Genomic DNA, 27,823 nt, shown 5'->3' on the forward strand with positions numbered 1-27,823 from the left:
GCTGTATATGGATCTATTATTTTAAAAGGACAGGATCATTACAAGTGTCTGGAAGAAAAAGACTCTGAGGAATTTCAGCAGTGTAATAACAAAATGTTACGAGAGGTAATGACTTATGAATGAAAAGCACATTACTTAATGGAATACCGTTATCAGAGCAGGAATAGTGTAAGTAATTGAGGTCTTGTCATCTGTGCAAAGTATACTGATGAGTTGTTGCCTTACAGATGAAAACAGTGTTCAGCACTTTGGCAGGATTTGACACGTTAACAATTACCAAATACAGGTACTTTCTTTTTTTTCCAAATGAAAATAATTCCTGCTATTTTTTTGTTTTCAACATGTGACTGAGATCTGTACTTTGTCTTCACTGAAGGTTTGGAAGCATCATCGTAGATTTTGGAATGACCTTTGCTTCCAAGATCAAACAACAACAGTTGATTGAAAAGTCAAAAAACCTGAGCAGCACTCTGTCAGCATCAGTTAGTTTGGAGACTACAGGTAATACATATCTAACGGAAGGTGGGATGCACCTGTTAGGATTCTAAACCTGGATTGAATTCATTCATTTATTAGAAGGGCACTCAGAGAGACACACGGCGTACCTTCCGGATGTAGCTTATCCTTGGATTCTATGCTGACTCTTATTTTCCCGCAGGTGTTGTCCATTTAATGCTGCCCGAAGGCCGTGTGTGTTACTCCCACAAGCCCAACCTCACATGCACATCACAGGAGGACCTGAAATCCCTGCCAGTGTGGCAGCTGACCACAGAGGACGAAGAATTTCAGATATTTAATGGCACAGAGTCAGAGGTGACATCAGCACCAATGGAGACCAGAGTCACGCTAAAAAACATATCCGAGCTGTGGGAAGGTATATTACTGCATTACATTTGACATGTTCAGCTGACGTACAGTGAATATTTAAATGAGTAATCAGAGGTGGGAATTCACTCAATACATGTACTCAATACTTGAGCATGATTTTGAAGTACTTGTACTCAGTGTTGGGAACATTGCTTTTGAAATGCAATATGTTACAGACTACTAGTTACTATGTTAAAAATGTAATAAATCATGTATTTTATTACGTCATCAAAGGGATGTAACTCATCTCAAAGCGTGTTTGTCTCGTCTTTTTTTCTTTTCTCAGGAGAGTATACATGTGTCTATCGTCACGAGTCAAGCTTAATCAACATAACTCACAAAGCCAGCGCTGTAATGGACATATCGCTCCTGCCAACAATTTACATGACCATAGCACCGACATTTCCGCACTGCACAAAAGGTTCTGAGCCACTGAACATAAGAGTGAGATGTGAGATAAAGAGCGACAATGAAAAATATACGGTGACATGGGAAGGCCAGGGCATCACTGTTCGTGAGTACATTTACTTTGACCATTCGTTCCACTGAATCCTTGTGCAAACTGCAAATACACGACATGCGTTTGTGATCCTTGCAGGTCCTTTTAAATTATCTGATGATGTTTATGCAGCCGATGGCATCGTTAGCTGTACCCAACCCTCGATCATACCAAAACTAACGTGCACTTTTAAGAACAAGTGCGGGGAAGAGAGAAATGCTTCAGCTTTTGTCAATGTCATATATGGTATGTTTCAGTGTTTAAGTAAAATATTGTCAAAAAAACTATGGCTTTGTCCGATATCGCATCCACATTCCAATATAATTAATATTTTGCCATTTTGAATTGTATGCACGATGTATTTCTTGTGTTTGTTACGTATCTTACTTGTTAAAGGTTCAACCCAAAAAGTGATCTGTGATAAAATATTCCAGCATTCCAGCTTTTTGCAGCGCTCCAACAGAATATCAGATTCACTTTGTTCTATGTATATGTAATACATGATAAAGCAAGCCTTAGCTTTTCTTCTTCAAAACAGAAAATGAGCTGTTCTGTAAAGCTGATGGTGATTGGGAAAACACCAAAGCTGACTTCACTGCAGTGTTAAAATGCACGAACGCGGCTGGACAAAGAGAAAGGAAATGCAAGTAAGGCTGCAACTCATGATTATTTTTACTAGCAAATAATCTGCTGATTATTCTTTCTAAATAATCCATTAATTGCTTGTGTACATAATGTGTGAAAAATGCCCATCACAATTGCTTGTTCAGTCCAGAGCCAAAGATCCAGTTTACCATCACAGAAGACTAAAGAAATTTGCTAATATTCAATTTGAGGAGCTGAAACCAATGAATGTTTGTTGATGATTCATTTTATGTCGATTGACGAATAGATTGATCATTTCAGCCCTGCGTTGGCCCCTGCGTTGGAGCCGACATGGGAACCAGAGGTTTCAAAGTGTGTGAAACAGGCAGTGAACAGTGTGCTGCAAAAAGCAAACGTAAGCTTTCATAAGAAAGATTTAAAAGCGAGCTCTCCGTCATCTGATAGAAAATGGACTCGCACCAAACATATTAGCAGAACATAAAGCAGCAAATTAAAATAAGTTTATTGGAGATGAAATCTTTGCTGGTACTTAATGTTAAACGTTTTGACACATAAATCATCGCTGTTGTTACAGATTGTTGACATTGGACTTGGCTCACTAGATGAAAATGCTGCAGTTGTATTTTCCCTCCTTGAGAGTGTCACTAATGACTCCGACACTATCAACACTGCCGCCGACATGAGTGCATCTGTTCAAGTACTCTACAGTTTGAGTCAAAGGATACACAGCATAAACAATGACTCCACAGCGGATGTAAGTACAACACAATCTTTGATTGTCTTTATTGAATGTTGTCATTGTGTTGCCGATACGGAGGCAAAAAGAGAATTACTTACATTTTTGTAAGAGGAAGCCATCGGAAATTTTTCTGCATTTTGTTTTGTTCAAGTTCCTTCGTTAATTAAGCCGCACGCCCTCAATAACAAAGTGAAAAAATGAAAAACTTTATATTTCCAAAGAATGTAGTTTATTTTTCGGGGTGACATTTAGCCTCTCGGTTTCGAATGGCATGATGGGAAAAGGCAGATGATTGAAAGAGTTCTTTGTTAGAGCAACGTGAGAACAGTTTTCACCTGTTGCTCTTGTGTCGTGTTTCTGACAAAGTAGCTGGTAAAGAAGTATTTGCTGAAGCTATTAAAGCTCACTGGCTTCTACCACCGACCAAATGTGTCGTCAAATCAATCATTTCAAGGCAATATTCAGTATGAATACAGTCAAATACACATATTTACCATTTAGCCCTACTTAATCTTTTTCATGATTAATACAACCAGGAGAACGTGCTTTTTCTAACTTTGAGCAGACATGTTTTACTTCAACTGCCATTAAAACAAGCTCTTTTGTTTTCAGGACTTTCTGGAGTCATCCAGCAATATGCTGGAGAAGTCTCTTAACGAATCATGGACAACAAAGGCGAACGAAGGCAATCATTCATTGGCTGAGACATATCTGGATTCCATTGAGAACTTGATTCAGAAGACCAACTTAACCGGTGCCTCTAAAAAAAGAAATATAGATGTAGCCGCATCCAATTGCTCACAGACATCAAAATGTCTCAGCACGGTGTTCAATAACAGTGTTGAACTTGTTCGCTCGGACGCTGGCAGTGTAAAGACAGCTGGCTTTAAAGAACTGGAGAACTATTTGCCTAACAAAGATAAAACATTCGAGCCTAACAGCCACATTGTGTCAGTAACTACTGAAGGGAATCAATTCGATTCAGTTAAGGTTACAATCAACTTCTCATTGATCAAGCCGAGGCCTCGCAACGTGAAGCTAAAGTGCGTCTCATGGGACAACATCACCAGCAGTTGGTCATCAGAAGGATGCGAATGGCAGCTCGCTTCCAATGAGCGCGTTTGCATTTGCACACATTTGTCCTCATTTGCCGTTCTAATGTCCAAATATCCAGTGAAAATCAGCGGGCTCGATGAGTTGACCTTGGTCGGACTGTCTGTATCAGTCGTGTCACTCGTTCTCACCCTCGTGATAGAACTGATGGTCTGGGGTACGGTAGTTAAGACAAGTACTTTATATGTACGCCATACGGCCCACGTAAACATTTGTCTGTGTTTGCTCATTGCGGATTGCTGTTTTTTGGTATCTTTTAAGCCAAGTGATGCCAACAGAGAAATATGGTGTAGGATCTTCGTGTTGTTGAAGCATTTCTGTTACCTGTCCATGTTCTTTTGGATGTTGTGTCTGAGCAGCATGCTTCTTCATCAAGCAATTTTCCTGTTCCATAAAGTGAGCAAGAAAAAATACCTTAAGTTCTCGTTAGTCCTGGGCTATGTGTGTCCTCTGCTGATTGCCGTCATCACGTTTATTTCCTATAATAACGGCGCTGAAGGCTCGTACTACTCCAGTGAAACCTGTTGGCTGCGTTACGCTGGACTTATGAAAGGGTCCATCCATGCATTTGTGATACCAGTCGGTGCAATCGTCTTCTTTAACGTGTTCTCCATGATGGTGGTCATCATTAAGCTTTTGGATCACCCTAAGAATAGAGAAAAACTGAATGAAAATGAAAAAAAGGCTGCCGTAACTGTCATGAGGACAGTTATTCTTCTGACTCCCATCTTCGGTGTGACTTGGATTTTTGGGTTTGCTGTAATGCTTCTTGACCTCACATCTGGAACCATCGCCATCTTCGTTCACTGGATCTTTACCCTGCTGAACTCACTCCAGGTATGGTCAGAATGACCCTCGAGTAAACATCTGGACCCGTAAAAGTATTGCTCAGTAACCTCTTGTCATTTCATTTGCAGGGTTTGTTCATTTTGTTAACCACGTGCCTGGCGGACAAACTGGTAAGGCAGTTTTACTTCTTAAAGGAAAACGGCAACCTAAATCATAAGGTTTTTGCATTTCTGGATCAGCTTTGATATTTGATACTGTACCGTGTTACTTTGTCAGAAGGTGATGTGATGAGAGTACATTTAGCTCAGAAAGGCATTTACAATGGTAGTAATCAAATAAATATGATTTATCGTTCAGTCCTACCTCTGGGCACGCACAGCATCTCTGATGGTCTTTATGCTAAGCTCGGCTAATAGCTGGCTTCAGTTTCATGTATAACGGTCTTCTCATCTAATTTCTGTTGAGCAAGCAAATAAGCATATATCCCTAAATGTCAAACTATTCCTTTGAAGATACATACTCCATGATTCTGTAATAAGGTTAAAAAGATGTAAAATCCTTGGGAATTGTGTTGAGTTTTTTAAACATCGGCAAATATGTGGGAATAAATGTTAGCATAGTGGCTCTACACCGAAATCAGGGAGTGTATCCAAATGACCACGCACTTCAGAGGTTACACTTAAGAAGTTAAATGAGAAATGTTACAAACCACAGACAAGGTAGCACCATTAATAATGTTTTAATTCAACGTTGACAGACCCGTGATGCACTGCTGAAACAGCTCAAGAGAAATGTAAGTGTTCTACAACTGGGTTCACTCTGAATTAAAATGCCACATTGACTCATTGATTCATTTGACGCATCCTTCTCCTCTGCTCTCCAGGCGCCAGCATCGACTACTGACAGCGTCACAACGTTAGACTCAACTTGGAGGAAGTGAGAATCTTCTCAAATATGTGCACTCTCTCTTACATCGAAACAAACTGCATCGGAATTTATAAAACCACAGATTTGCAGTTACATTGTCTCTACCGACGGGACTACTTTATTGTTGTTTACTTTGATTTATTACCTGTGATACAAGTTGAAGTCCACTGTACAATGTTGTAATGTTTAAGTAGATATTCGTGTTTTAAACAGGAAATATTTCCAACCTGTATTCTTTGTTTATTGCTTTAAATTAAATTACATATTATTGCTCATGTGGTTTGAGCAATACTGTGTATTTACGGTGTTTTTAATTAGTATGGAAGCCCTTAAAAGCCACAGTAACACTGTCAACTGAAAGGCTAAACGAATGCCACTTTTATACACACTTTGTGGACTAAAGGTGAGTTAAGCCTACGTCTGAATGTTGCTCTCACGGATCGCTTTATCTTCATTTCCCTTTCCTTGTTCTGCCCACTCCTCATCTGTGTCATCCACTGAAATCCCTTTCTGGGCTGCCATTTTGCGGTAGGCCTGGCATTCAATTTCTGCTCTGCAACATACAAAAACAGGGCAATTTACTGATTTAACTGTTAAAGTTATTGTTATTGGGTTGTAATTTTGAAAGAAAAGCTTTGTATTTAGAAGAAATGTGTCATTAATTTATGACACATGTAAGAAAATCAGGAATGTATGATTTAGAGAATTAAATAAGAATTGGAAAACATGGGCTTCATCGTATACTTTTTAAGGAACAGAACACAGTCATGGTGTCCATATATTTCGGCTAGCCGTGCTGGTTTGTCTCCACAGCAGTCCTCCTTGTCTATAGGGGCATGGAAGGAGTGCAGCAGCCGCAGCACAGCCAGCCGGCCGGACTCGGCAGCGCTGTGGGCAGGAGTCCATCCATGCTCCGTCCTCAGACACGGCCTGGCTCCGTGCTCAATGAGGATCCTGACCGTTTCTGTATGTCCTGCAGAAAAGACATGGCAGTGATTTGAAGACCTGATGTTTTTAAATACATAAAAAAAATATATTATTTCGTGTGGTAAAGGGAATTCAATAAATAAGATGGAAGAAATAGGAGCAACAGAAGACAACAATAAATTCAGTGACGCACAAAAAGGGCACTTCACATTAAGGCCGCAATCCATTAACCACAAGTAAACAAAGGGGTATAAGGGTGAAACAATTCATCAATTGGTTGATCGAGAGAAATGTTCTTGCCAACAAATGTGATAATTGATGAATTGCCTATGTGATAAGCCATTTATCAAGCAGAAATACCAAACATTCCCTGTTTCAAGTTTCTTCAGTGTGACTGATTGCTTCTTTTCTTTGTTTTACGTCATCGAAAAATTGAATATAGACATTTGAGGATGAAATGTTGGACTTTTAACAAGATTTTCTGACATATTACAAAATGAACAGTAAATAATTGTTAAAGAAGATAATGTTAATGGTTAAAGCCCTTACATCTAAAATCCAAAACACAAATCCTGCTTGCTGTGTTTCTAATATGACAACTTTTATTAGAAAGAAAATATCAAAATAGACTGCCAAGTAAATATAAACAAATATGAAACCACAAAATACACAATAAACTAAGGTAAATCAAACAGCATTAACATCAAATTGAATTGATCGGTACCTTAAATAACAGACTGATACCGAATAGCTACTCTATCAGTCTGCTCTCATCCAGCATGAATTATTTGTGTTTTCTGGTGCGTACTGTTACAAAAAGTTTCGTTCATTTAAACCTCAAGACACAAGAGTCAACCCTAACAAAAATATACTGATATATTGAATTTGCTTTAAAAATAAAAACATTTGATGGAGAAACCAATAAATCTAAGATAAAGTCCCCAAAGAAAGAAGAGGGAAATACGGTATATGAGACCGTCCACTTTAAGAGCATCTTGGACACTCACTTCTGTTATCTTTAACTAAACAGTATTTGAATCGCGACAAGTGTAAAACTATATCTGACCTGCAGGCAGTGGTGTATAAAGTACTCAAAAGCCATACTTGAGTAAAAGTAAAGATACCTTACTGGAAAACTACTCAAGTAAAAGTAAAAAGTCACCTCTTAGAATACTACTTGAGTAAAAGTCTTAAAGTATCTGATATTTATTGTACTTAAGTACAAAAGTACTTAAGTATCAAAAGTAATTTTCTGATATTAAATGTACATCACAACCTGAACATTAAATGAACATCATAACCTGTTCATTGGAAGTAAAAGTACAAGTAAATGCTGTTCATAAAAAAGTAAAGGGTCAGAATTTTGAGAATTATGAAGTTTATTCTTTTAAGTGCTGTGGCACCATGACCAAGGACATGGAGCTGTGTTGAACATAATTGGGTTGGCTGTGATCCACCCAGGAGCAACAATGTTCAACATAATATATTGTACATAAGTATACTTTTGCATCTACTATGAACTTATCATCATAATACTGAAAAATGTCCTGTTCATCTTCAAAAGAAGTTGGTTTTCAAAATTGCGAGAATTCAGCCTCGCTCTTCTTGGGCTGAAGACTAGTCCTGCGATGCTAAATAGTCTTTCACAGGCCGCTGAGGCAGGTAGAGGTGTGTTCAGCGTCACAGACAGCTTGCGCACTGCTGCAAAGAATTCCCCGAATGCTGCGCTCTCGCGGCTCCTGTCAATCCGTGTATACAGCTACAGCTAACGTTAGCCAACTAGTGCTGCACAACTGTCAACACTTCCTCAGCTCACTAACTCGCTAGCGATCCACTGGTGTTGGTCTTCGTCACCACCGTCGTTTGTTGCGGGAGTAGCAGGTGCTTCCATTTCTGCTTCCATCACGAAATCAGTCATCGTAGAGTGGAATTCTACTCATGTAGTCGCCCGCTAGCTTATAGCATGTAGCATCCTGGGCATCACTGGGCATCAAAACACCGCGGCTTTGAGAGCACTCGTTTGCAATTGCGCATTAACGTGACTAACCAATGATTTAACTTGCTGCTAGGACCACTGATTCACCAAACCTGCTGGCTTGCAGTCTGTGTTCCACCACAGTCCCCGACGCTGCTCTCAGGATTCATTTTGTTTCTAAAGATAGATTTGATTTTGTAGCGAGTAACGAAGGTTTCAGGGGAAATGTATCGGAGTAAAAGTATCAGTTTTCTTTGCAAAATGTAGTGAAGTAAACGTAAAAGTAAACAGAAATATAAGTAGTAAGTTAAAGTAAAGTACAGATACCCAAAAAAACTACTTAAGTAACGTTACAGTAACGAAGTATTTCTACTTCGTTACTATACACCACTGCCTGCAGGCGTATCAGGGGAATTAAGGACACGGTATATTTCCACTGATCCACTATACCTTGAGCTGCTGCCCAGTGAAGAGGCGTCTTGTAGCTCCAGTCAATGTCCCTCTGATTTGGATTGCATTCATTTTGCCTTAGAATCGCCTCAACTCGATCAAAATCCCCCGCTGCTGCTGCTTGGTGCAACTCGGTCATTTAGTTACTGGTAGGTGCCATAGCAACAGTTGGAAACACAAAAGATGGGACCCGGTACTAATCAGAGTCTGTAGATGGTAAATGCTGCCACCTGCTGTAGATGAAACCACAGTCTGTATATTTCAGATACATGACACACTGAATAGATTGATGTGCAGTCGCTCCCCCAGAAATGTTTCATGGGGGTGAATATCAGGGGTTATTTTATGCTGTTTTAGTGTCTTTTGTCTCCATATGGGCTGGGGAGGGGCTGCAGCATCATAATGGATACCCAAATTGGATCACTTTCATCAACACAAATAGAAATTGTGTGACTATAAGACTCAATATATGCTGAAGAGCTGAAGTTTATTAATCCTTGGCCTTTAAAAAAAAAGCTTTGCAGCGCTAACCCAACCTACTAAACAGCCCGTTTCAAATGTGTATAATCCATTAAAAAAAATGAAAACACCCATTTATATATTCATACAAGTACTGTGTTTATTGGCAAATTCGTCACAGGACATTTCATATAGTTAGTAAAATAACATTTCTAACAAGACAAATGTGAACTTTCAGTGAACGAAAGTAAAGGCTGTTCTCTCGCAACTGGGTTTCCCCCCCATGGGCATTCATCCTGGTCCAGAGCTGAAAAACATACACCAAGATAAGATCACATTGAGAACATAAAATCTGCTTTTATGTCTGAATATCAATAATTCACCTTCATGACTTGAATTTCCCTTGCAGAGGTTGACACTTATCTTGGGTCACTAAAGATGAAAAGGTATGAAATTAACTGGTGAATAAGACACTTAAACATAAGATATCTCAATCAACAATAACTTTCTAAGGTTGAAAAGTGACACTAAGTTTAGCCTACTAACCTGATCCCAAACATTCTTCCAAGGCATGGTCTGTGTCCAGTATTTCGCCATTAGTGTATTTACAACTGCTCCCTCGCACTCAAGTTCCACTGCATACTGAGGAGCCGCAGCCTCTGAATGGTCATTCATGTTGATCACCGTCAGTTTGAGTGGTTTATCGACCAGAAGATTATAGAAGTCATCGTAAACTTTGTCATTCCAGGAGCCCATGGACTCATCAAATCCATTCAAAGAGCACAAAAAGGCCTGAGGAGCCTTCTCCAGTAGACCTTGAGGCAGTGATCTTACATTCTTGATGTCAACATCAGCCTCGTTTCCAAAGTCGATAAACAAGACAGAGAAGGCATCGTCAACTCTGCGAATTACTTGAGCACGATGCCACAGTTTGTCACTGGAAAACAGAGCAAGGCATGGACTGCCAATACCAAGTGTCTCAGGGAACATCATATCCTGTTGCATCTTTCCTGCTTCCTGAGCAAGTGTTGATAGTTCGCTGAGCTCCTCCCGGTTGGCGTACTGACACCAGAAGAAATGGGGTTGCACAATACAAGAAGCATATACCTCCTCATTTTTGTTTTTGGAGAAGTTTGGCTTCTTGTACGTACATGTATTCACGTTTCCTTTGCAAACATTAGGATGAGTCATGTTGGTCTCAGTTTGAATATCTTGGAGGACAGCTTCTTTTTCAGGGTGTTCTATTGAAACGTGCTCTTTGGCAACTGGTTTCCAGTATTTCTGCATTGCTGCATTAACAACCGCTCCGTCACACTCAAGTTCCACTGCATACTGAGGAACTGCAGCCTGTGAATGGTCATCCATTTTGAACATTGTCAGTTTTAGTGGTTTATCAACAAGAAGATTGTAGAAGTCATCGTAAACGTCGTCATTCCAGGAGCCCCTGGACTCATCAAATCCATTCAAATAGCACAAAAAGGCCTGAGGAGCCTTCTCCAGCAGACTTTGAGGCAGCGATCTCACATTTTTCGTGTCAACGTCAGACTCATTTCCATAGTCGATAAACAAGACGCTGAATGCATGACCAATTCTGGAAATTACTTGAGCTCGATACCACAGTTTGTCACTGGAAAACAGAGCAAGGCATGGACTGCCAGGACCAAGAGTCTCGGGGAACATCTTGTCCTGTTGTGTCTGTCCTGCTTCCTGAGCAAGCGTTGACACTTCGCTGAGCTCCTCCGCGTTGGCGTACTGACACCAGAAGAAATGGGGTTGCACAATACAAGAAGCATATACCTCCTCTTTTTTGTTTTTGGAGAAGTTTGGCTTCCTGTACATACAAGTATTCACGTTTCCTTTGCAAACATTAGGATGTGTCATGTTGGTCTCAGTTTGAATATCTTGGAGGACAGCTTCTTTTTCAGGGTGTTCTATTGAAACGCGCTCTTTGGCAACTGGTTTCCAGTATTTCTGCATTGCTGCATTAACAATTGCTCCGTCACACTCAAGTTCCACTGCATATTGAGGAACTGCAGCCTCTGAATGGTCATCCATGTTGAACATTGTCAGTTTTAGTGGTTTATCAACCAGAAGATTGTAGAAGTCATTGTAAACTTCGTCATTCCAGGAGCCCCTGGACTCATCAAATCCATTCAAAGAGCACAAAAAGGCCTGAGGAGCCTTCTCCAGCAGACTCTGTGGCAGTGATCTCACATTCTTGAAGTTAACATCACACTCATTTCCATAGTCGATAAACAAGACACGGAAGGCATCGTCAACTCTGCGAATTACTTGCGCTCGATACCACTTGTTGTCACTGGAGAATTGAGCAAGGCATGGACTGCCAGGAGCAAGAGTCTCAGGGAACATCATGTCCTGTTGAGTCTGTCCTGCTTCCTGAGCAAGACTCGACACCATGTTCAGGTCTTCAGTGTTGGCATACTGACACCAGCAGTAATGTGGGCCAACAATGCAGGATGCATATACCTCCTTGATCCCATTTTGAGACATGTTTGGCCACTTGTACATGCAGATGTTGACATTTCCCTCGGGACAGGAAGAAGGGGAAAGTTGTGTTCCTGAGTCACCTTGGCCACCTTCAATTTCTTTGTCCATAATATCCAAAGTTGGTTTTCTTCCTTCATCTAAAGTCTTCTTTTCAAACTCTTGTGCAGAGGCATTAGTTATGGATTGTGAACTCCGCTCATCTCTTGCACATGGTCCATTGTTGTGCACTTTATTGGGATCTTTCATCATTGTCAATACGGATACATTCATAAGCTCTTGCGTTAAACAGTCCTCATTTTGCACACTGTCATGTTCTGAGCCGTTTGAGAGCTGCTGGTCAGTCTGCTGAATGACACCAGTTGTCTCTTGTTGTGTTATCTTTGATATCATCTCTCTGACTTTCACATTTAAATTCAGAGCTCCAGCAAACAGTTCAACAATGAGCTTCCCTTTCTCCCCTTTTGCTACCACTGAAATGGTGAACATTTGGCCAACAGCACTCTCTGAAAACCACTCGTTGACTTCCTGTGGCACTTCTGTAGAGACTTCAAACAATCCAAGTGGGACAGCCTGCACAGGAACAGACCTGGCCACACTTGCTTCCGTGGGAAAGGGACAAATATCAGATTCATTCACTGAAAGGGTACGACCATAGTCCACAAAGTGCACTTTAATTTTTGGAGACATTTCTACCACTTGACCTCTGTACCACTGATTATCAGTGAACCTAGCAAAGCAAATGCTATCAAGTCCAAGTGGGTAATCTGTGCACGGTGGCTGGCTGATTAGTTGTTTAACAGTTTTCATCACTTTGTAAAACAAGTGTAAATTCCTGTCCAGTTGGCAGTAGAATAGATTGACATTCTCTGAATAGGTTATCCACACATCTTCTTTTCCATCAACCTCAATATTGTATGTGGAGTAATTGTATACATCTGATGGAGGAATTTGAAGGAGCGCTTGAGCCTGTGCACATTCCTGAGTCGGAAGCTTGCATGCACCGTCAGATGGCGCTTCAATATGGACCACATTGAGCAGCAGACCTTCTTCATCAGATGTTACAGCCATCACAGTGCATTTCAACCCAATGTTTGATGAAGCGCATGAATCCACATACTGCTGAAACTCTGCGTTATCAGTCCGAGTGATGGAAGTGGGATTAGTGGAATTCTCGCAATTGAACAAGCAACACTGGAAAGCCTGCACATTCAGCCGTAGGAAAGCTGGATCAATGGGGCACACATCTCGCACAGGGACCGTTTGAGTTTGACCATAGTCTATAAATCTCACATCCACAATAGGAGAGTGGCGACTTGCCATGATCCTTGCTCTATACCACATGTCATTGTCTGGATTACGAACGACACAGATTGACGCAACAAGTGGCTGAGGGTGGATGGATGCATAGTGGTTTTGCAGGTCCTGCATCAGGTGTCTGAGAGAGTCACAGTTTTTCATTGGTTGACACCAGAATGTCTGTGGACTTTCAATGAAAGATACTTTTACACCGACACTACTTCCTACAGTGAACGCCTCATCATCACAAGCATTTTGCACCTCAGAGGGGAAACCTGTTGAAAGATGCCCATTAATCTGTACCATAGGGTCTGGATGCTCTGAACTCTCTTTGATATGAGCATCATCAGCTCCAGAAGTGGGTAGACCATCGGTCCTACCATTGACTGCTTGGTTCTTTGTGCATGGCAAAGTTTCTTCTTGAAAACCATCAACATTTACAGTGACTTTGTTCTGTAAATCTATGCAATGTTGGTTTTCAAGTGAACTGAGAAATGAGGAGGGAATGGGTTCATTCTGGACATTTGTATCTCGTTCTGTCGCGGAGGATGAAAAAGGTCCGGACTTCTCTTGAAAACAATTGTTTATGCATGAATCATCATCTGCATAGAGACTGACATGATAGACATCTTGAGGTATATTGTGGTGGTTAAACTTTGCCACAAACTTCTGGTTCAGGAGCAGTGATTTTAAGTAATCATTCTGGCCTGTAGTCCAACCTGTGCCATTATCTTTTACGCCTTCGAGAGAACAGGGATATGAGACAACTGGCATTCTCAGAAATTTTCCATGCAGAGGTCTAATGTCTCCAACTGGGACAAATTCAATTTTTCCTTCATCCACATGCAAGACTTCTACAGCACCATCGCTAGTCATCGCTTCTTTTAATAACGAGCGATGCCATCTGCCGTTTATCCCTCGAGCAGCACATGGATCCCCGCAGGTCAAAGGTTGTGATTCTCCTAAATCTGAGTTCTCTTTATAGTGCTGCTGGATCTGTTCTGATAAAATCGTCACTGCCTTGGAAAAAATGTGGAGTTGGCAAAAAATGTTACATGGATTAGTTACCTCTGTCACGTTGACAATTTCAAAAGTATCAGTTAACAGTTCTGGGCAAAAGTATCGGTCATGCTGCTCAAGTTGGCAATTAACATTCTGTTCCTGCGTTGGGCGTACGTCCTCAAGGCATCTCTGCACAAGACTTTTAAACTCATCTACTGGCATCTTCTTTGTAACTCCAATGTCACAGATGTGCTTGGAAACAATTGGTATGTCGAGGAGGATAGTCCTGTCTGGCATCAGCACGTGCTGAACCAGTCCCATAAACGTCTTTCCAGGCAGAGACACCAAAAACTTTGTGGCTAATTCAGGCCAGTTATTCTCAAGGGAGAGGACATTTGCAAGTATGCATGATTCAGTTTCAGGAGGAAGGCGAAAACAGTCACTCTGGCCCCATGCTAAAGCTTCACGTGTGGTGATGTGGGGCTGTCCCTGGTCAATTAGAAAAACATTGCAAGTTTCACCTTGAATCGATCCAATCCGAGCTCTGTGCCATGTGTCACTGATGCAAACCAGACAGAGATCTCCTGGTTTTCCTTCTGATCCATCAAACTTTATTTTAGGAATCTGAATTTCCTCTCTCATCTGCTCATAAGCAGGCTTCCTTCCATCATCCATGTTAACCCATAATTCCACAAGACCACAATCGGGGTTCAAGTTTGCCCTTGTGATGACAACAGGTACTTCTGATCCGGGCGTTGGAAGCCCGGGAATTGAACACATTGTGAAGTTCAGAGGTCAAATACACCTGCAAAACAGAAATAAATTAAATGTTCAATGAGATTGATGATGCATCACATATAAACTACAAATGCATCCCGTAGAAAACACTTCATGAATCATGTGGACATCAGTCAAACACAGGAAACCTGCATCTGCAAAGAGGGCCAGTGATCTCAAGCAGAGCCTCATCAACACTGACAGATTATTTGCAAACTAAACACTACAAGCTAAGGCTGGATCAACAGCTCTGAACCAACCAGTGTGAGAGTCAGTAAATTAGCATTTGGTGCCATCCACTGTCCATCTGCTGAACATGCAAACATTTTCTACAGGTAGAAGGAGACGTCTCATCCAACTCGCACGATTGAGCTTCCGATCAGATCCAAGTGACAGTCACCTCATGTACAGCAGTTGGAGGCTGCATTTTCACCAGCAATTGCAGTATTAACAATTCAAGACATAAAATATTTAGATACATAGATATATTATTTTAAGTCATTCAATATGCATTTTAATAATACCAGTTTGACAGCAGGTGGTGAAGTAATTAGCAATTATGCTTATGTTGGGCACCATGATTATGATGGTAAATATACTTGCTGGTTGATTCAGCAGAGTAATCCTTGAAATGTTGTGCCAGTATAAAGTGGCATGTATTCTGATGAGTGAGCAAATAATTGAGTTTGTAAAATCTTTTGTTTTTAAATTCGAGAACGATTTCAAACCAGTTTGACTCTCATCACTTCAGATTTTTTCTGCGAAATTAAACTCTGTTGTGAAAGTAGAACAAATTAAAATCCTTTTAACTAATCAGGAACTCCAATTGTCAGTTTTAAAATCCACTCTGTTAGTTTACACCAGAATTCACTTAAACAATCCGAACACTAAAGCAGCACGTGTCTGTGAATCAACATTGGCTCTAATCGTTCAGTGCAGTTGCAAAGCCAGCTCTTCATGCAGAAACGCGAGTAATGAATGAAACACAATAATCCACGCACACGACTCTCGTCACGTTTTAAGGTGAGTTACAGGCCTTCATCTCCATCACAATAATTCGGCTCGGACTAACTCACAGTCACTTATGCCAATTTGTTACATTATTAAACATGAGTCGATTGTCTCACCATGTTTGTTGCAGGTGACTCATCATCAGTAGGAGTCCGTGTCGAAAGACCGTGGGGGCGGGAACGCATGTGTTTTTAAAGGCTTCATATTTACATGGGAGACATATAATGCCTCGAAAAATACATGCAAGATATAAAGTAGACCGTGTTTAATAGTTGCAATGTGTTTGTATGGGTGAAACGCCCAAATCCTGCAAATCCATAGTCTAGAACCTATTTATTAATTTAAAAAAACATGTGAGATTGTAATTCTCGATGTAAACACAGGTGGCTCCGGACAGCCAATCACGCGGCACGCCGTCGGTTCCGTGTTTGGAAGTGAAGCGACACCCTCAACTGTTACTGCTGCAGTTCAGCTTAGAAACACACCGACCAGGAAGTCTTACAACACGATGTAACGTCTTCTCATGTTATGTTTGCAGGCTGCACGCACACAATGGTAGGCGACGTTTTTTTTTCGTTTTTTTTGAAGCTTAAGGTTACCTGAAGTATTTTAAATCAACCTGTTGCTGTCTCGTGACTGTACTTTGGTGTGTAGGCTATTCTTGTAAAAACGCGAATGCTGCTGAGTGGTGCGAAAACACAGCACACTAGATCACTTTAAATACTATATATATATATATATATATATATATATATATATCTTAACTTAACTGAATAGTGATTTGCAGCTATATTGTATCCATATACTACAGCCTTTGAATAAGGTTAATCAAAGCCTAACAAGTCTTCATGTCAGTATGAATCAGTTAGAAAACATGTAAGAAACACACAACTTGCAGTAAATGTTTATCTGCAGAGCTGTGTTGCTCAATAACACCTGTTGCTGTTGAAACTGCTGGTTTCAGTTCGTGGCTTCCTGGCTTACAGACAAAAGGCTCACATCTCTTTTTTTCTGTTTGTCACACACTCTTTGAGTTTTATAAACTATTATATCTTCAAATAGTTCCCTGCAGTCGGTCTAACGTCACATTTTTACAATACTTAAAATAGTTTCAAAATGTACAACACCACATAACTCAATCGTAGGGAGGAAAGATGTGGAATCAATCACAACTGAATCAATAAACTAAACAAAGTGAAACCTGTCTTTATAGTAAAGAAATAATATCTGACATCATTGTCTTCCTGTCAACTCTATTTCCAGTGACTTGTTTCAAAATGAGTAAGAGGAAAGGTGAAGGGGTCAGTGACGTGATAGCTGTCAAGAGGCGCAGCGTGACGGCTGATCTGAAGCGTCAGAGACCTTCCTCCAGCAGAGGCACTCCCTCCTCCACAGTGAGTGCCCCCCCCCCCCCCCCCTTCTCAGTGTTCACTACCACCAGCTCTTTAATGGGTTAAATGTTGTTTTCTGCATGTATCTCCAGGGAGATATCGGCCTCATTGAGAGCATCACTCTGAAGAACTTCATGTGTCACCGTTGGCTCGGTCCGTTCCAGTTTGGGCCCAATGTGAATTTCATCGTCGGCAACAATGGAAGTAAGAACCGGATTTCTAAATGTCCTGTTTTGTGTATATAGACACAAAACATGGGAAAATAGAATCCAGGTTGAAAAATACCAAAGTTACCCGTCGACGTTCAGGGAAATATAGCTCAACCTAATTTGTTTATTGAAAGCCGATCTCACTGAGGATTTCTGTGGACAAGTGATTCTTTGTTGTTTCCAAACTAAATCTCAGGTGGAAAAAGTGCAATCCTGACTGCTCTGATTGTGGGCCTCGGTGGAAAGGCCACCGTCACAAACAGAGGAATGTCTCTGAAGGATTTTGTGAAAACCAGTGAGAAGTAAGTCAAACTGCATAATGTTATTCCAGAGCATCCTTATCATGTTGATGTAAATACTGCTCCTGGAATACCACCACAGTATATAATCCGCTCTCCAGCACTGCAGATATCACGGTAAAGCTGAGAAACCGAGGACAAGATGCTTTTAAACGGGACGTCTACGGCGACTGTATCTCCATCGAGCACCGGATCTCCAGTGATGGATGCCGGACCTGCAGACTCAAGAACAAGTCAGGTGACTTTTCCTGAGTTACAGACGATGTCCAAGTCTTATATGTCAGATAATCCAGACGCACACGGGAGTGACGACAAAGCACTTCAATCAGACCTCCACCCCTCCAACCTGTATGCATTCGTTACTCTCCGTCAGGAATTTTCCTCTCTAAACTCGCATGCGTGTGCTTTATGAGCATGACACTGTTTTATGCCATCTGTCCAAGTCTGTCCAAGTGGGAATTTAAAGGTAAGCTGTATTTACATTCACACTTGGACTGATGTTTCCCATGAGTTGTAAATGTCACTTGAGTTATTTTGTAAGTAAAAGGAAGTTGAACCATTTCGGAGAAGTTTTCATCCTGAGAAGTGTGTTTAACCAACTGCATGATCTCTGTTGGGGAGATGCTGCTTGTATCAGGTGTGATCATGCTTCACACTTCCTTTTTTTAAAGATTATTATGTGCACAGCTGAAACTAACGGTAATTTACCTTCTCGAATAATCTGCAGATTATTTTCTTGATAAATAGTTTTGTCTATAAAATATCCAAAAACAGTGAAAAATGTCTGTTCAAGCTTCAGCTTAGCCGACGAACAGATTCAGTTTACTTCTATAAAATGACTAAGAAACACATTAAATCATCGCATTTAAGAAACTGAAACCACTCGTTGAAAAAATGACTGAACGGATTATCTTTGGACGATTAATAGACTGATCGTTGCTGCTCGACAGTTACAATGTTGTGCCACTGAGTGTCGTGCAACTTACATTCAATTCAATTCAGTTATCTTGATCGCATGAAGGTTTCAGAAAAGCAATGTTGGCAAAGCATCAAAACACAAAGTAAACAATAATATTGATAAAAATATGAACACATGATTGTACTTCCTCATCTCCTTTAGGACAACAGATGTTTGAACCACATTGATTGTCTTTTATCTTGTATTTCAGGACAACTTGTCTCAAACAAGAAGGAGGAGCTGACCGCCATTTTGGACCACTTTAACATCCAGGTACTAACACTGCACGGCTCGTTTTAAAACGGATACATTTTTCTATTGTGAATTTATATTTCTTATTTTCGAGTCTTGACTTTTGCAGTGCTTGTTTTTTATTTTTACTTCATCTTAATATGTTTATTTTGACCATACTACAGAATCCCTTGAATGTGAAAACCCACAAATATGCAAACAAATTTCAGATTTCTTTTTTTTTTTTTTAATCTTCCAGCAAATGCCCTCATTTTATTTTATGAGCTTTTTAAATGTTCTGCCAAATAATGATCCTTGAAGGCTTCAGCAGCACTTTTGTTTTGTGTGTTCCAGTTGGATAACCCCGTGTCCATTCTCAACCAAGAAATGAGTAAACAGTTCCTGCATTCAAAGAGTGAATCCGACAAGTATAAGGTGCAAGACCGCCATCGTTAATTATGAGCTCCACATCTGTAATGATAGTTAACATGATCGTATAAAGCTTTTATCTCCACATGTTTAGATGAATGTTTTGGACCTTTTTTTCCGTTTGTAGTTCTTCATGAAAGCAACTCTGCTGGAACAGATGAGGAGAGATTACATCCACATCAAGCAGACCAAAACACTTACACGACAGCAGGTTGAGAGACAAGAGGAGGTACTATGTTCATGATTTCATATTGACTTGTATCGTATTTATTTTCATAGCTTAACACAGGGGAGCTTCGTGTGCTCCTCCGGATACTGATACCGTATAGGTGCACCTGTTTAAATTGATTTATGGTTGTACTTTGTTTACTTTCTTTATCTAAACCATTCCATAAATTCCCCCCACAACTTATTCTACTCTTCCTAGTGGTACAAACACAATGTTTTTATAATGTAAATGTCCTCTTAACACCTTGAAACCCGTTTGTTTTCTTTGGCTTTCTCTTGGTTTTGATGATTTCATGTTGTGGGTTGATATTAATTCTCTTGTTCTTCTTCCCATAAAGCACTTTGTAACGTCTGTTTTGAAACGTGTTGTATATTAGGTGCAGTTTGCTTGCCTGCTGATAAGTTTGTCGATGAATAATTTCACGTGTACAGTGTATTCTTTTTGCCCAAAGATAACCGAATCATTTTAATTTATTTTATTGGTTTATTTGAACGGGACGGTGCACATTAATAACAACATTTCTGCAAATGTGCCAGAGTTAGCCAAAAGGCTATTTTTCATCTGTAGTCCCAAGAGGCAGATGTTACACAATAAACCTAAAAACAATGTAAGATTAAGGTGAAACAACATTGACACTTAACAATGTGTGGACAAACAATGGAAAAAAAATGAGAATAACGATGTTAAAACATGGACTAAAAACAGTATTATGCTGTAGTTGTTTTGACGCTAAAAAACATCCATGTCAGAGGCACAAAACATAAAAGCATACAGAGTATGTGAAATACATAAATCACTCAGACACAGCTAAACAACAATAAAAGATCTCGCACAATGTTTGTGTTCAGTCTCTCAAGGACCTGAAGCAAGAGTTTCTCCAGAAGAAGGAGAGGTATGAAAAGTGGCCGTCCTTCAGTGAGATGAAGGTGGTTTTGGAGAATCTGAAGAAAGCAATGGCATGGTCTTTGGTAAGAGTCGATCACTGTGTAATACACATTCATTTGAGTTACATCTTTCTTTTATGATGTGTATTTTTTAAATTCTGTCTCTTTTTCTCATCACTCCGAGGTCAGAGAGAAGGAGCAGCTTGTGCAGCAGTTACAAGAGGACGTTGAAAAGGAAGCGAACAATCCCAAACATCAGGACAACCTTCAGCTCTGTCAGGTGAGTCACAAGTGTTCCCATTCTGTTGAATAAATACAAGTCTATTTAAAAAAAACCCTATCTTCAAACTGTCACCACCATATAAACCAGCTGTCCTCACCCACTAACGTGTTTACAGACGTCCTCCACTGAAAGAAAACCAACGCACAGCTTGGACAAAATAGATTTTTAAATGTCATCTTTAAAGATACGTCTGCTCTTTTTCTTATCTTTCACACAGTCTGAGCTCACACGAGTAGAGAAGACGCTGCAGTGCATCAAAAGCAGGGTTGACGGCATGAGACAGGAACAGGAGTCTCTGTCTGAAGACAATCTGAGGTTGAAAGAGCAAGTGAAGGTTGTCAGCAAAGCTCACAAGGAACAGGAGGTACGGATCGGGAAATATGACATGTCAAATGTACAACATTTATATTGGTTCAAGCGATATCGTTTTTTTCCTCGTAGCTTGTTTATTTCCGAGCTCTGAACAAACTCAAACAGTCAGAGAAGGAGCAAGACCTTCAGGAAAAAATGAATAAGGCAAGAACAAGGTAGGGGAGCAGAACGGTGAAAATGACATCTTTACTTTAACACAAATACATGCATTTAATTGAAATGTTATCCCGTCTCACTTTAGTGTAAGCTTTGACAATGATGTAGACACGGAATATACAAAACAGCAGAAGAAAATATCCAGTCTGAAGGAGCAGCTTGCAGAGCTTGAAACAAAGGGCTCAAAGCTGAATCAGGAGATCAAGAACAAACATCAGGCTCTTTTCACGGGAAGGGAAGAGCGGGACAAGCTGAGGTACGAGACGTGGTATTTTTGCTTGGTGGTGCAATTTGAGCGAGAGCCCAGTTTATCTGCAGTCCAGTGAAATATTCCCCGGTCTGTTCACGTTGATTAGATTGGAGGAAAGAAACATCCAGGTTGTGTACGAGTCCAAACGGAGGAGGAAAAATCAGATCCTCGCCAGTCGGACAAACAAACTGAAGCGGTTTGGAGAGCAGGTACCCGACCTGCTGGGTTCCATCGCTGAGGCGTACGCCACAGGGCGCTTTCTCAAGAGACCTGTTGGTCCAATAGGTGACTTTGTTTTTCTTCCTGTGTTCTGTTGGCTTGACTTATTTGGACAGTATTTATTTCGGAAAATACGTTTATTTCCTTTCTTGCTGAGAGTTGAAAAATAAATCAATATCACTCGCATATCTGTCTGTTAAATATGATGCAGGAACCAGTAGGTCGTTAGCTTAGCTTAGCTTAGAATAAAGACTGGAAACAGCTGCATGGCTCTGTCTAAAGTCAACAAAATCTCATCTAACTCCTGTCAAGTCAACTAATAAAATGTATTTCCCAACATTTTTATTAATTTGCTTCATTATCTGTGAAAGTATCATTCTGTCCTGCTGTCTTTCTAAGAATTGGCATACAGATGATTCACTCTCAGTTTCTGCATTTCAAGTGAAGCAGTGAATCCAGTTGAATAGTACGTACTGTAGTTGACCGTCTGCGTTTGCTCTCAGGGGCGTGCATCAGTTTGAAGGATCCCATGTTGGCCGTGGCCGTGGAGTGCTGTCTGCGGAGCTTCATGAAAGCTTTCTGCTGTGACAACTACAAGGACGAGGCGGTCCTCCAGGAGCTGATGTGTCGCTACTATCCAAAGGGCAACAGGCCGCAGCTCATCGTCAGCCGTTTCTCTGAAAAAGTTTACAACATTCATGGCCGGTCAGCAGCAGCAGCAGCAGCATTTCAGATTTGTTGACTTTTATCTGGACACATTTTACATTTTGTTTTCCTTCTCTGATGTTTTGTAGGAAAGCACATCATCCAGAATACCCGTCCGTGCTGGACATAATCACAGCAACAAGCCCGGTCATCATCAACTGCCTGATTGATATGAGGGCGATAGAGTCAATTCTCATTATCAAAGTTAGTGCGTGCACTCATGCCTGTTCATGCCGATTGTCGCACAACCTATCTGACCTGTGACCTTTGTGTTGAATCAAAGGAAAAAGACAAAGCGAGGAGGGTCATGCAGCAAGGCCGGCCTCCTAAAAACTGCCGTGAAGCGTTCACTGCTGAGGGAGATCAGGTGTTTTCAAACCGTTATTACACCTCCGACTTCAGCATGGCCAAGTATCTCGGCGGGGATCTCGAGACTGAAATAAGGTACCTGTGTAAAAAAAAATAATAATAATTTAATGATAGTTTGAGGGAAGGAAAAGTCCAACGTGAAACACCAGCTGAAACCAGTTGCTGGCAGTGAACTGTTTTACACCACACTTGTGTCTGTTCAGTGAATATGAGGCTACAGCTGGCAGCCAAATAGCTTAGCTTAGCATCAAGGCTGGAAATAGGGGGACACGTCCAGTCTTTATGCTAAGCTAAGCCCACTTGTACTTTTACGTACAATTATCTACATATCCATTACCCAATGCTGCATTAATGCCATTTGTTGCTTTCACTTCGTCAAATAAATACTCTCTTTCGATACAGTGTCTCTACTCTTATGTCAAATGGAATATGTTGTTCTTGGCTGCCCAGCAGAGTTAGTTTTTTTGTCTTGTCTTTTCAAAAGAGGTGTTTTCATTCTGCCTCTTGTTTTCTCCAATGTGGTAAATGTATGACCGTGCGGAGTTGTGATGTGAGATAAAAATCGATGCTTCCTGTCACAGTATGTTGGAGTCGGACCTGGAGAATCACCAGGCTCAGCTGTCCAGGTTTCAGCTCCACGTGAGCTCTGTGACCGAGGACATCATCGGCATGGAGAACATTCTGAACAACACCATCATGACCCTGAAGACGACTCTGGTCAGTGATGAGCACCAGAACCTGGTTTCACTTAACATTTTCATTCTTCTCCTGTCGATGCTGTTCTCATGGCTTCTTTTTGTTCTCTTCGTGAGAGAAAGATTGATGATAGAGATGCTGTGCATGATTGATCTACGTTCATGAAGTAATTTCAGTTTTATTTTACATTTTCCCCGCAGGTCTCTGTGAATCAAGTCAAGGTATCGATAACTGAGCTGGAGGCTGCTGGCGAGGAGCACATCGATGACATCAGCTCCTTGGTGATCATTTTGGTTTTACTTGTACCGACCCCTCTCAAAACAGACGTACATCTTTCCACATGTAAATCTAATGTCTCAACATACATCTTGCAGGAAGAAGTCGCCCAGGAGAACCGACGGAAGCTCGAGGCAGAAAAGCAGAGTGTTTATGAGGCGAAGACGGAGCTCGACGAGCATCAGAGAGCAGCAGAGGACACCGAGTCCAAGTACTCTGCTGTTAGAGAACGGATTGATCAGCTTTCTGAGGACACGGAGGCGTTAAAGGTGCAGTAGATCTTTGTTGTATCACTTTGTTTAGAGGCTAAAAATAGTGACAGGAATCAAAAGATGCTGCAGACTTGTTTTCTGTAGTTTTGATGTTGCTTCTGTCCTCTGATTTTAAATACATCTGAATTGTGGAGGCTTGTTATTTGACAGCGCTATTTTTCTTCTTGAGGATCTAAGTGTGTCAAGCTGTCCTCAAGAAGAGGTGATCGTGTAGCTGACTATTATTGTTTGTTGACCCAAAGGATGAGCAGGTGAAGCTGGATGCTGAGTGTGCAAAACATGAACGAACCCTTAAGATTTTGGAAACCAAACTGAAGGCTCATGATGACAACATCCAAGCTATGAACATTGACCTCGCTGAACGAGAAGAAGAGCTACAGGTAACAAGAGCTGCACTGAATTAGTTCAACACATTACATTTAGCTGTTTTCTTTACCTCATGCATGTATTGGAGGCTTTTTAGCTGCAGTACGCTCCACAGATGAATCCAGTCTTAAGCTACACCGACAGCTAGCAGTTAGTAAACGGAACCAAAGAGAGGATTTACTGCCTCCAGAGTCATTCAGAGTTGTCAGAATGTCACCAGGCCTCACATGTGATGACAGGAATATGTGGCCAAAGCCACCGAGATCAGCCCCGAGCGGCAGCAGGTGACCGGCAGCACCAGGAGCATCGACACCGAAATCACTCGGCTGAAGAAGACAATCAAGGTGTTCGAGAGCAACCATGGCGAGCAGGAGCAGGTGGTCAGGTGAGGAGATTTCTTCTGCCACTGCCACTTTTTTCTACTTTACACTTCAATCCAATCTGCCCGTTGGCCATCACTAACTGGCCTCGTTTAGCACACTGAAGTCTGGAATGAGAAAGAATTAGGCTATGTCCTTTTCTGCCCTCATTAGGGAGTACGCTGAGGCCCTCGCTCTCTACAGAGAGAAAACCAACCAGGTGAGAGATCTGCGGAGGTTCATCGATCAACTCGATAACATCATGTCGGACAGGCAGGACAGATACAAGACAATGCGTAGGTAAATAACGATCTGCTGAGTTTGAAAAAGAATCCAGAAATCCATGATTACAGTGTTTAACTGGCAGTGGAAGTCCTGATTATTTCTTCTTCTCCTCCTTCCTAAAGGTCACTCTCTGTCAGATGTAAGTTATACTTCAATAACTTTCTGATAAAGATGAACTGCTGTGGCTCTATGGTTTTTGATCACAACAATGAGACACTCTCAATCTCGGTACGTCAATTGTTTTGTTTTTGTTGTTATAAATTACTCAGAAAGGTTGTTCCTGTGTTCATTTTACGGTTGTTGTTTTTTTCAATGATGGAAATAGAATTAATGAGCTCTTTAATCGCAGTAGTTATATAAAATCACATCATATGGAAGAAAAAAGTGTGTTCGTCACAAAAGACGAAAAAACACTTGAAGGTAACGGTTTAAAGTAAGATGGGGAATCCTGGTGACCATGCACATCCCTGGTTCACGTGCACATATCATCCCTCGTCTCTCTTGCGTTATTTCCTGTCTCTACTCATAAGTGCCCCCAAAATGTCTCGAGCAAAAAGCTGGAACCTATAACATGCACGACTTCTTTTTTGTAACTTATGGAAAGAAATGAACACTCAATACAAGTACGACACAAACCTGTTCTGGCACACGTAAAGGTGAAGCCTCCGGGCAGAGAGGACCATGGTGTGAGCGACACGAGGTCGCTGTCTGGGGGTGAACGCTCCTTCTCCACCGTTTGCTTCATGCTCTCTCTGTGGGAGATCACCGAATCGCCCTTCAGATGCCTCGATGAGTTCGACGTCTACATGGTGAGCGCACAGCATCATCAGAAACGCACACGTTTTTGTATCAAAATATGCATCGACGTTTGGCTTTCACTCACTTCGATTAACTCTTTCGTAGGATATGCACAATCGCAGGATCTCTCTGGATCTCCTCCTGGAGCTGTCGGAGCGGCAGCACCTTCGACAGTTCATCTTCATCACTCCCCTCACCACCAGGTGGCGCTCCTCTTAAGAATTGCCTCGGTTTACATGCTGTCCTTTCCATTAACTGAACCTTTACATTTTGCATAACTTTCACTTTGTTTCCTATATGGAGGCTTAAGGGTGCCAACAGATCAATTATAGATTTATTTTTTATTGTGGCTCTTTGGAATAAATTGTAATACATAATTGGGATTATTTTTTCAGCATTTAAATAGAAATTGGAAAATATAAAAGTGATAAGCTGATTGTGAACGTAGCAAGTTTTGATGCCAATTTTCTGCCTTTAAATTGTGTATTTTTTAATGCATTTTTAACTGATTTGCTACATAAAAACAAAAACAAATCTGCCATTTTTTACAATTTTTTTATCATCATAAATGATTATTAAATTTATATAGAAATATTCAATTTTTGTATTAGTTCTTTCCCAATAGATTCAGTTGCATCATTTAAAGAGAAAATGATTTAATGATTTCAATAATAATGTTTTAATCACATTGTGCCACCAGGCAGCTGCCATATTCTTCTGTGAACATTTCCTGTTGTACCTCTATGCTTTAACGAAGACTTTATTCACTGTGTGTCAATAATGTTTGACGACTGATGAAATAATAACCGTGGTTCGTTATCTTTCAGCAATCTGCCCAAAACCAGCCTCATCAAAATCCACCAGCTTCAGGATCCTGAAAGAGTTCGTAGCGAAACGATGGATGAAGATGTTTGAGCTGAGCTCCAGTGTCAGAAACATTTAAAGACATGAGGATGAATGTTCATGTGCACCGTCGATGTATATTTCAGTATTGCTTTGTGTGTTCGGGAGTTGTAATTGGTTTGTTTGCTGTGATAAATTCTTGAATGTGTCGTGTCATTCCTGTTATGCAGCCTATGAAATTATTCAAGAACGTTTGAATGTTTTATATTTTTATGGATTATAGCCCTTCTGTGTACCAAAACAATGTCAGTTAAGTTTTTAAAAAAGAAGCAGTTTTAATGTGCATTATTCTGTATTTATGTGATGAAATATGCCGTAGTCTTTAATGTTATAAATATTAGACACATTCTGAAGAAAACACGAGGAAGTGATTCATGGGGACTGAAGTGTTGCATAACAGGAATGACCCTTTTATGAAATGTAGTAATTGTGTTATTACAATATGTGTTGCCTTTAACGTGTTATTGATTTGATATTTATTGTTTTTTCACTCTGAAGGCTGTGCTGCCACCAACTCTGAGGACATTTAAGATTTGGTGTGTTTGGGTGTAAAGACCAGTACTGCCTCTAGGGGCCGCTAGCAAGATTCTCACTCTTTTGTATTACTATTCTTAATATTTATCATCCATTATATCATTTTGAGCATCTCAATAACATATTCATTTGAGTTATGAGTGGAAGTTCTTTTTAAATGTTACTCTGAAAATGTTTTAATGATATTTTTGTGTCGTCTTACCTCAGGAGTCAATGTTAATGTTGATAGTAAATTTGCTCCTGGAGTCGATCATATTTGGGCTCTGTGACATAAACATGTACACTCTCCAGTTCTCTGAAAACCACTCATGTAGCAGCTGTTTACTGTAACTGCTGTGAAAATCATAGCCATTGTTACAATAAAATTTTGAATGATCCAAACATCTTTGTATCGGTCATACTTTT

At 40.6% G+C, this 27,823-nt stretch overlaps 4 protein-coding genes across 4 annotated transcripts; 2 read left to right on the plus strand and 2 right to left on the minus strand.

Moving 5' to 3' along the window:
• On the plus strand, positions 1-5,553 carry adgrf3a (adhesion G protein-coupled receptor F3a; the record flags this gene model as incomplete). Its single annotated transcript, XM_079286164.1, has 12 exons — positions 1-105; positions 228-286; positions 377-501; positions 659-874; positions 1,289-1,381; positions 1,466-1,612; positions 1,905-2,013; positions 2,273-2,366; positions 2,547-2,726; positions 3,324-4,661; positions 4,742-4,783; positions 5,497-5,553. Exons 1-12 carry the CDS (start codon positions 94-96, stop codon positions 5,551-5,553), a joined length of 2,472 nt encoding a protein of 823 aa, XP_079142290.1. The 5' UTR covers positions 1-93.
• Positions 5,330-9,035, minus strand: ankrd66 (ankyrin repeat domain 66). Its single transcript, XM_079285979.1, has 3 exons — positions 8,893-9,035; positions 6,285-6,513; positions 5,330-6,093 (listed from the first exon to the last, which is right to left on the minus strand). Exons 1-3 carry the CDS (start codon positions 9,029-9,031, stop codon positions 5,955-5,957), a joined length of 507 nt encoding a protein of 168 aa, XP_079142105.1. The 5' UTR covers positions 9,032-9,035; the 3' UTR covers positions 5,330-5,954.
• A 735-nt stretch (positions 9,036-9,770) lies between these two features.
• tdrd6b (tudor domain containing 6b) lies at positions 9,771-14,937 on the minus strand (the record flags this gene model as incomplete). The annotated part of the gene is made up of 2 exons (XM_079286166.1): positions 9,771-9,809; positions 9,898-14,937. The coding sequence occupies 2 exons, from the start codon at positions 14,935-14,937 to the stop codon at positions 9,771-9,773; spliced, it is 5,079 nt and encodes a 1,692-aa protein (XP_079142292.1).
• A 1,460-nt stretch (positions 14,938-16,397) lies between these two features.
• On the plus strand, positions 16,398-27,729 carry smc6 (structural maintenance of chromosomes 6). The gene is made up of 27 exons (XM_079286263.1): positions 16,398-16,500; positions 17,209-17,339; positions 17,429-17,540; positions 17,742-17,847; positions 17,946-18,082; positions 19,014-19,075; positions 19,388-19,468; positions 19,590-19,691; positions 20,540-20,659; positions 20,760-20,855; positions 21,076-21,222; positions 21,300-21,385; positions 21,472-21,642; positions 21,743-21,921; positions 22,359-22,560; positions 22,650-22,764; positions 22,844-23,004; positions 23,511-23,646; positions 23,826-23,906; positions 24,000-24,170; positions 24,416-24,553; positions 24,779-24,924; positions 25,073-25,198; positions 25,306-25,411; positions 25,840-25,992; positions 26,087-26,184; positions 26,809-27,729. The coding sequence occupies exons 2-27, from the start codon at positions 17,223-17,225 to the stop codon at positions 26,894-26,896; spliced, it is 3,237 nt and encodes a 1,078-aa protein (XP_079142389.1). The 5' UTR covers positions 16,398-16,500; positions 17,209-17,222; the 3' UTR covers positions 26,897-27,729.
• Positions 27,730-27,823: the final 94 nt, after the last annotated feature.

The sequence above is a fragment of the Melanostigma gelatinosum genome, assembly GCF_949748355.1.
Source record: "Melanostigma gelatinosum genome assembly, chromosome: 16".
Lineage (NCBI taxonomy): Eukaryota > Metazoa > Chordata > Actinopteri > Perciformes > Zoarcidae > Melanostigma > Melanostigma gelatinosum.

Excerpts from the sequence above, each read along its gene's own strand:
- ankrd66 (XM_079285979.1), bottom strand. The coding sequence starts at position 9,031 with ATGACCGAGTTGCACCAAGCAGCAGCAGCGGGGGATTTTGATCGAGTT. Across the intron at positions 6,514-8,892 it reads TCACTGGGCAGCAGCTCAAG|GACATACAGAAACGGTCAGG; the intron begins GTATAGTGGATC and ends TCTTTTCTGCAG. Across the intron at positions 6,094-6,284 it reads TGTGTTCTGTTCCTTAAAAA|AGCAGAAATTGAATGCCAGG; the intron begins GTATACGATGAA and ends TGTATGTTGCAG.
- smc6 (XM_079286263.1), top strand. The coding sequence starts at position 17,223 with ATGAGTAAGAGGAAAGGTGAAGGGGTCAGTGACGTGATAGCTGTCAAG. Across the intron at positions 19,692-20,539 it reads AGGTTGAGAGACAAGAGGAG|TCTCTCAAGGACCTGAAGCA; the intron begins GTACTATGTTCA and ends GTTTGTGTTCAG. Across the intron at positions 23,907-23,999 it reads TCGATGACATCAGCTCCTTG|GAAGAAGTCGCCCAGGAGAA; the intron begins GTGATCATTTTG and ends TACATCTTGCAG.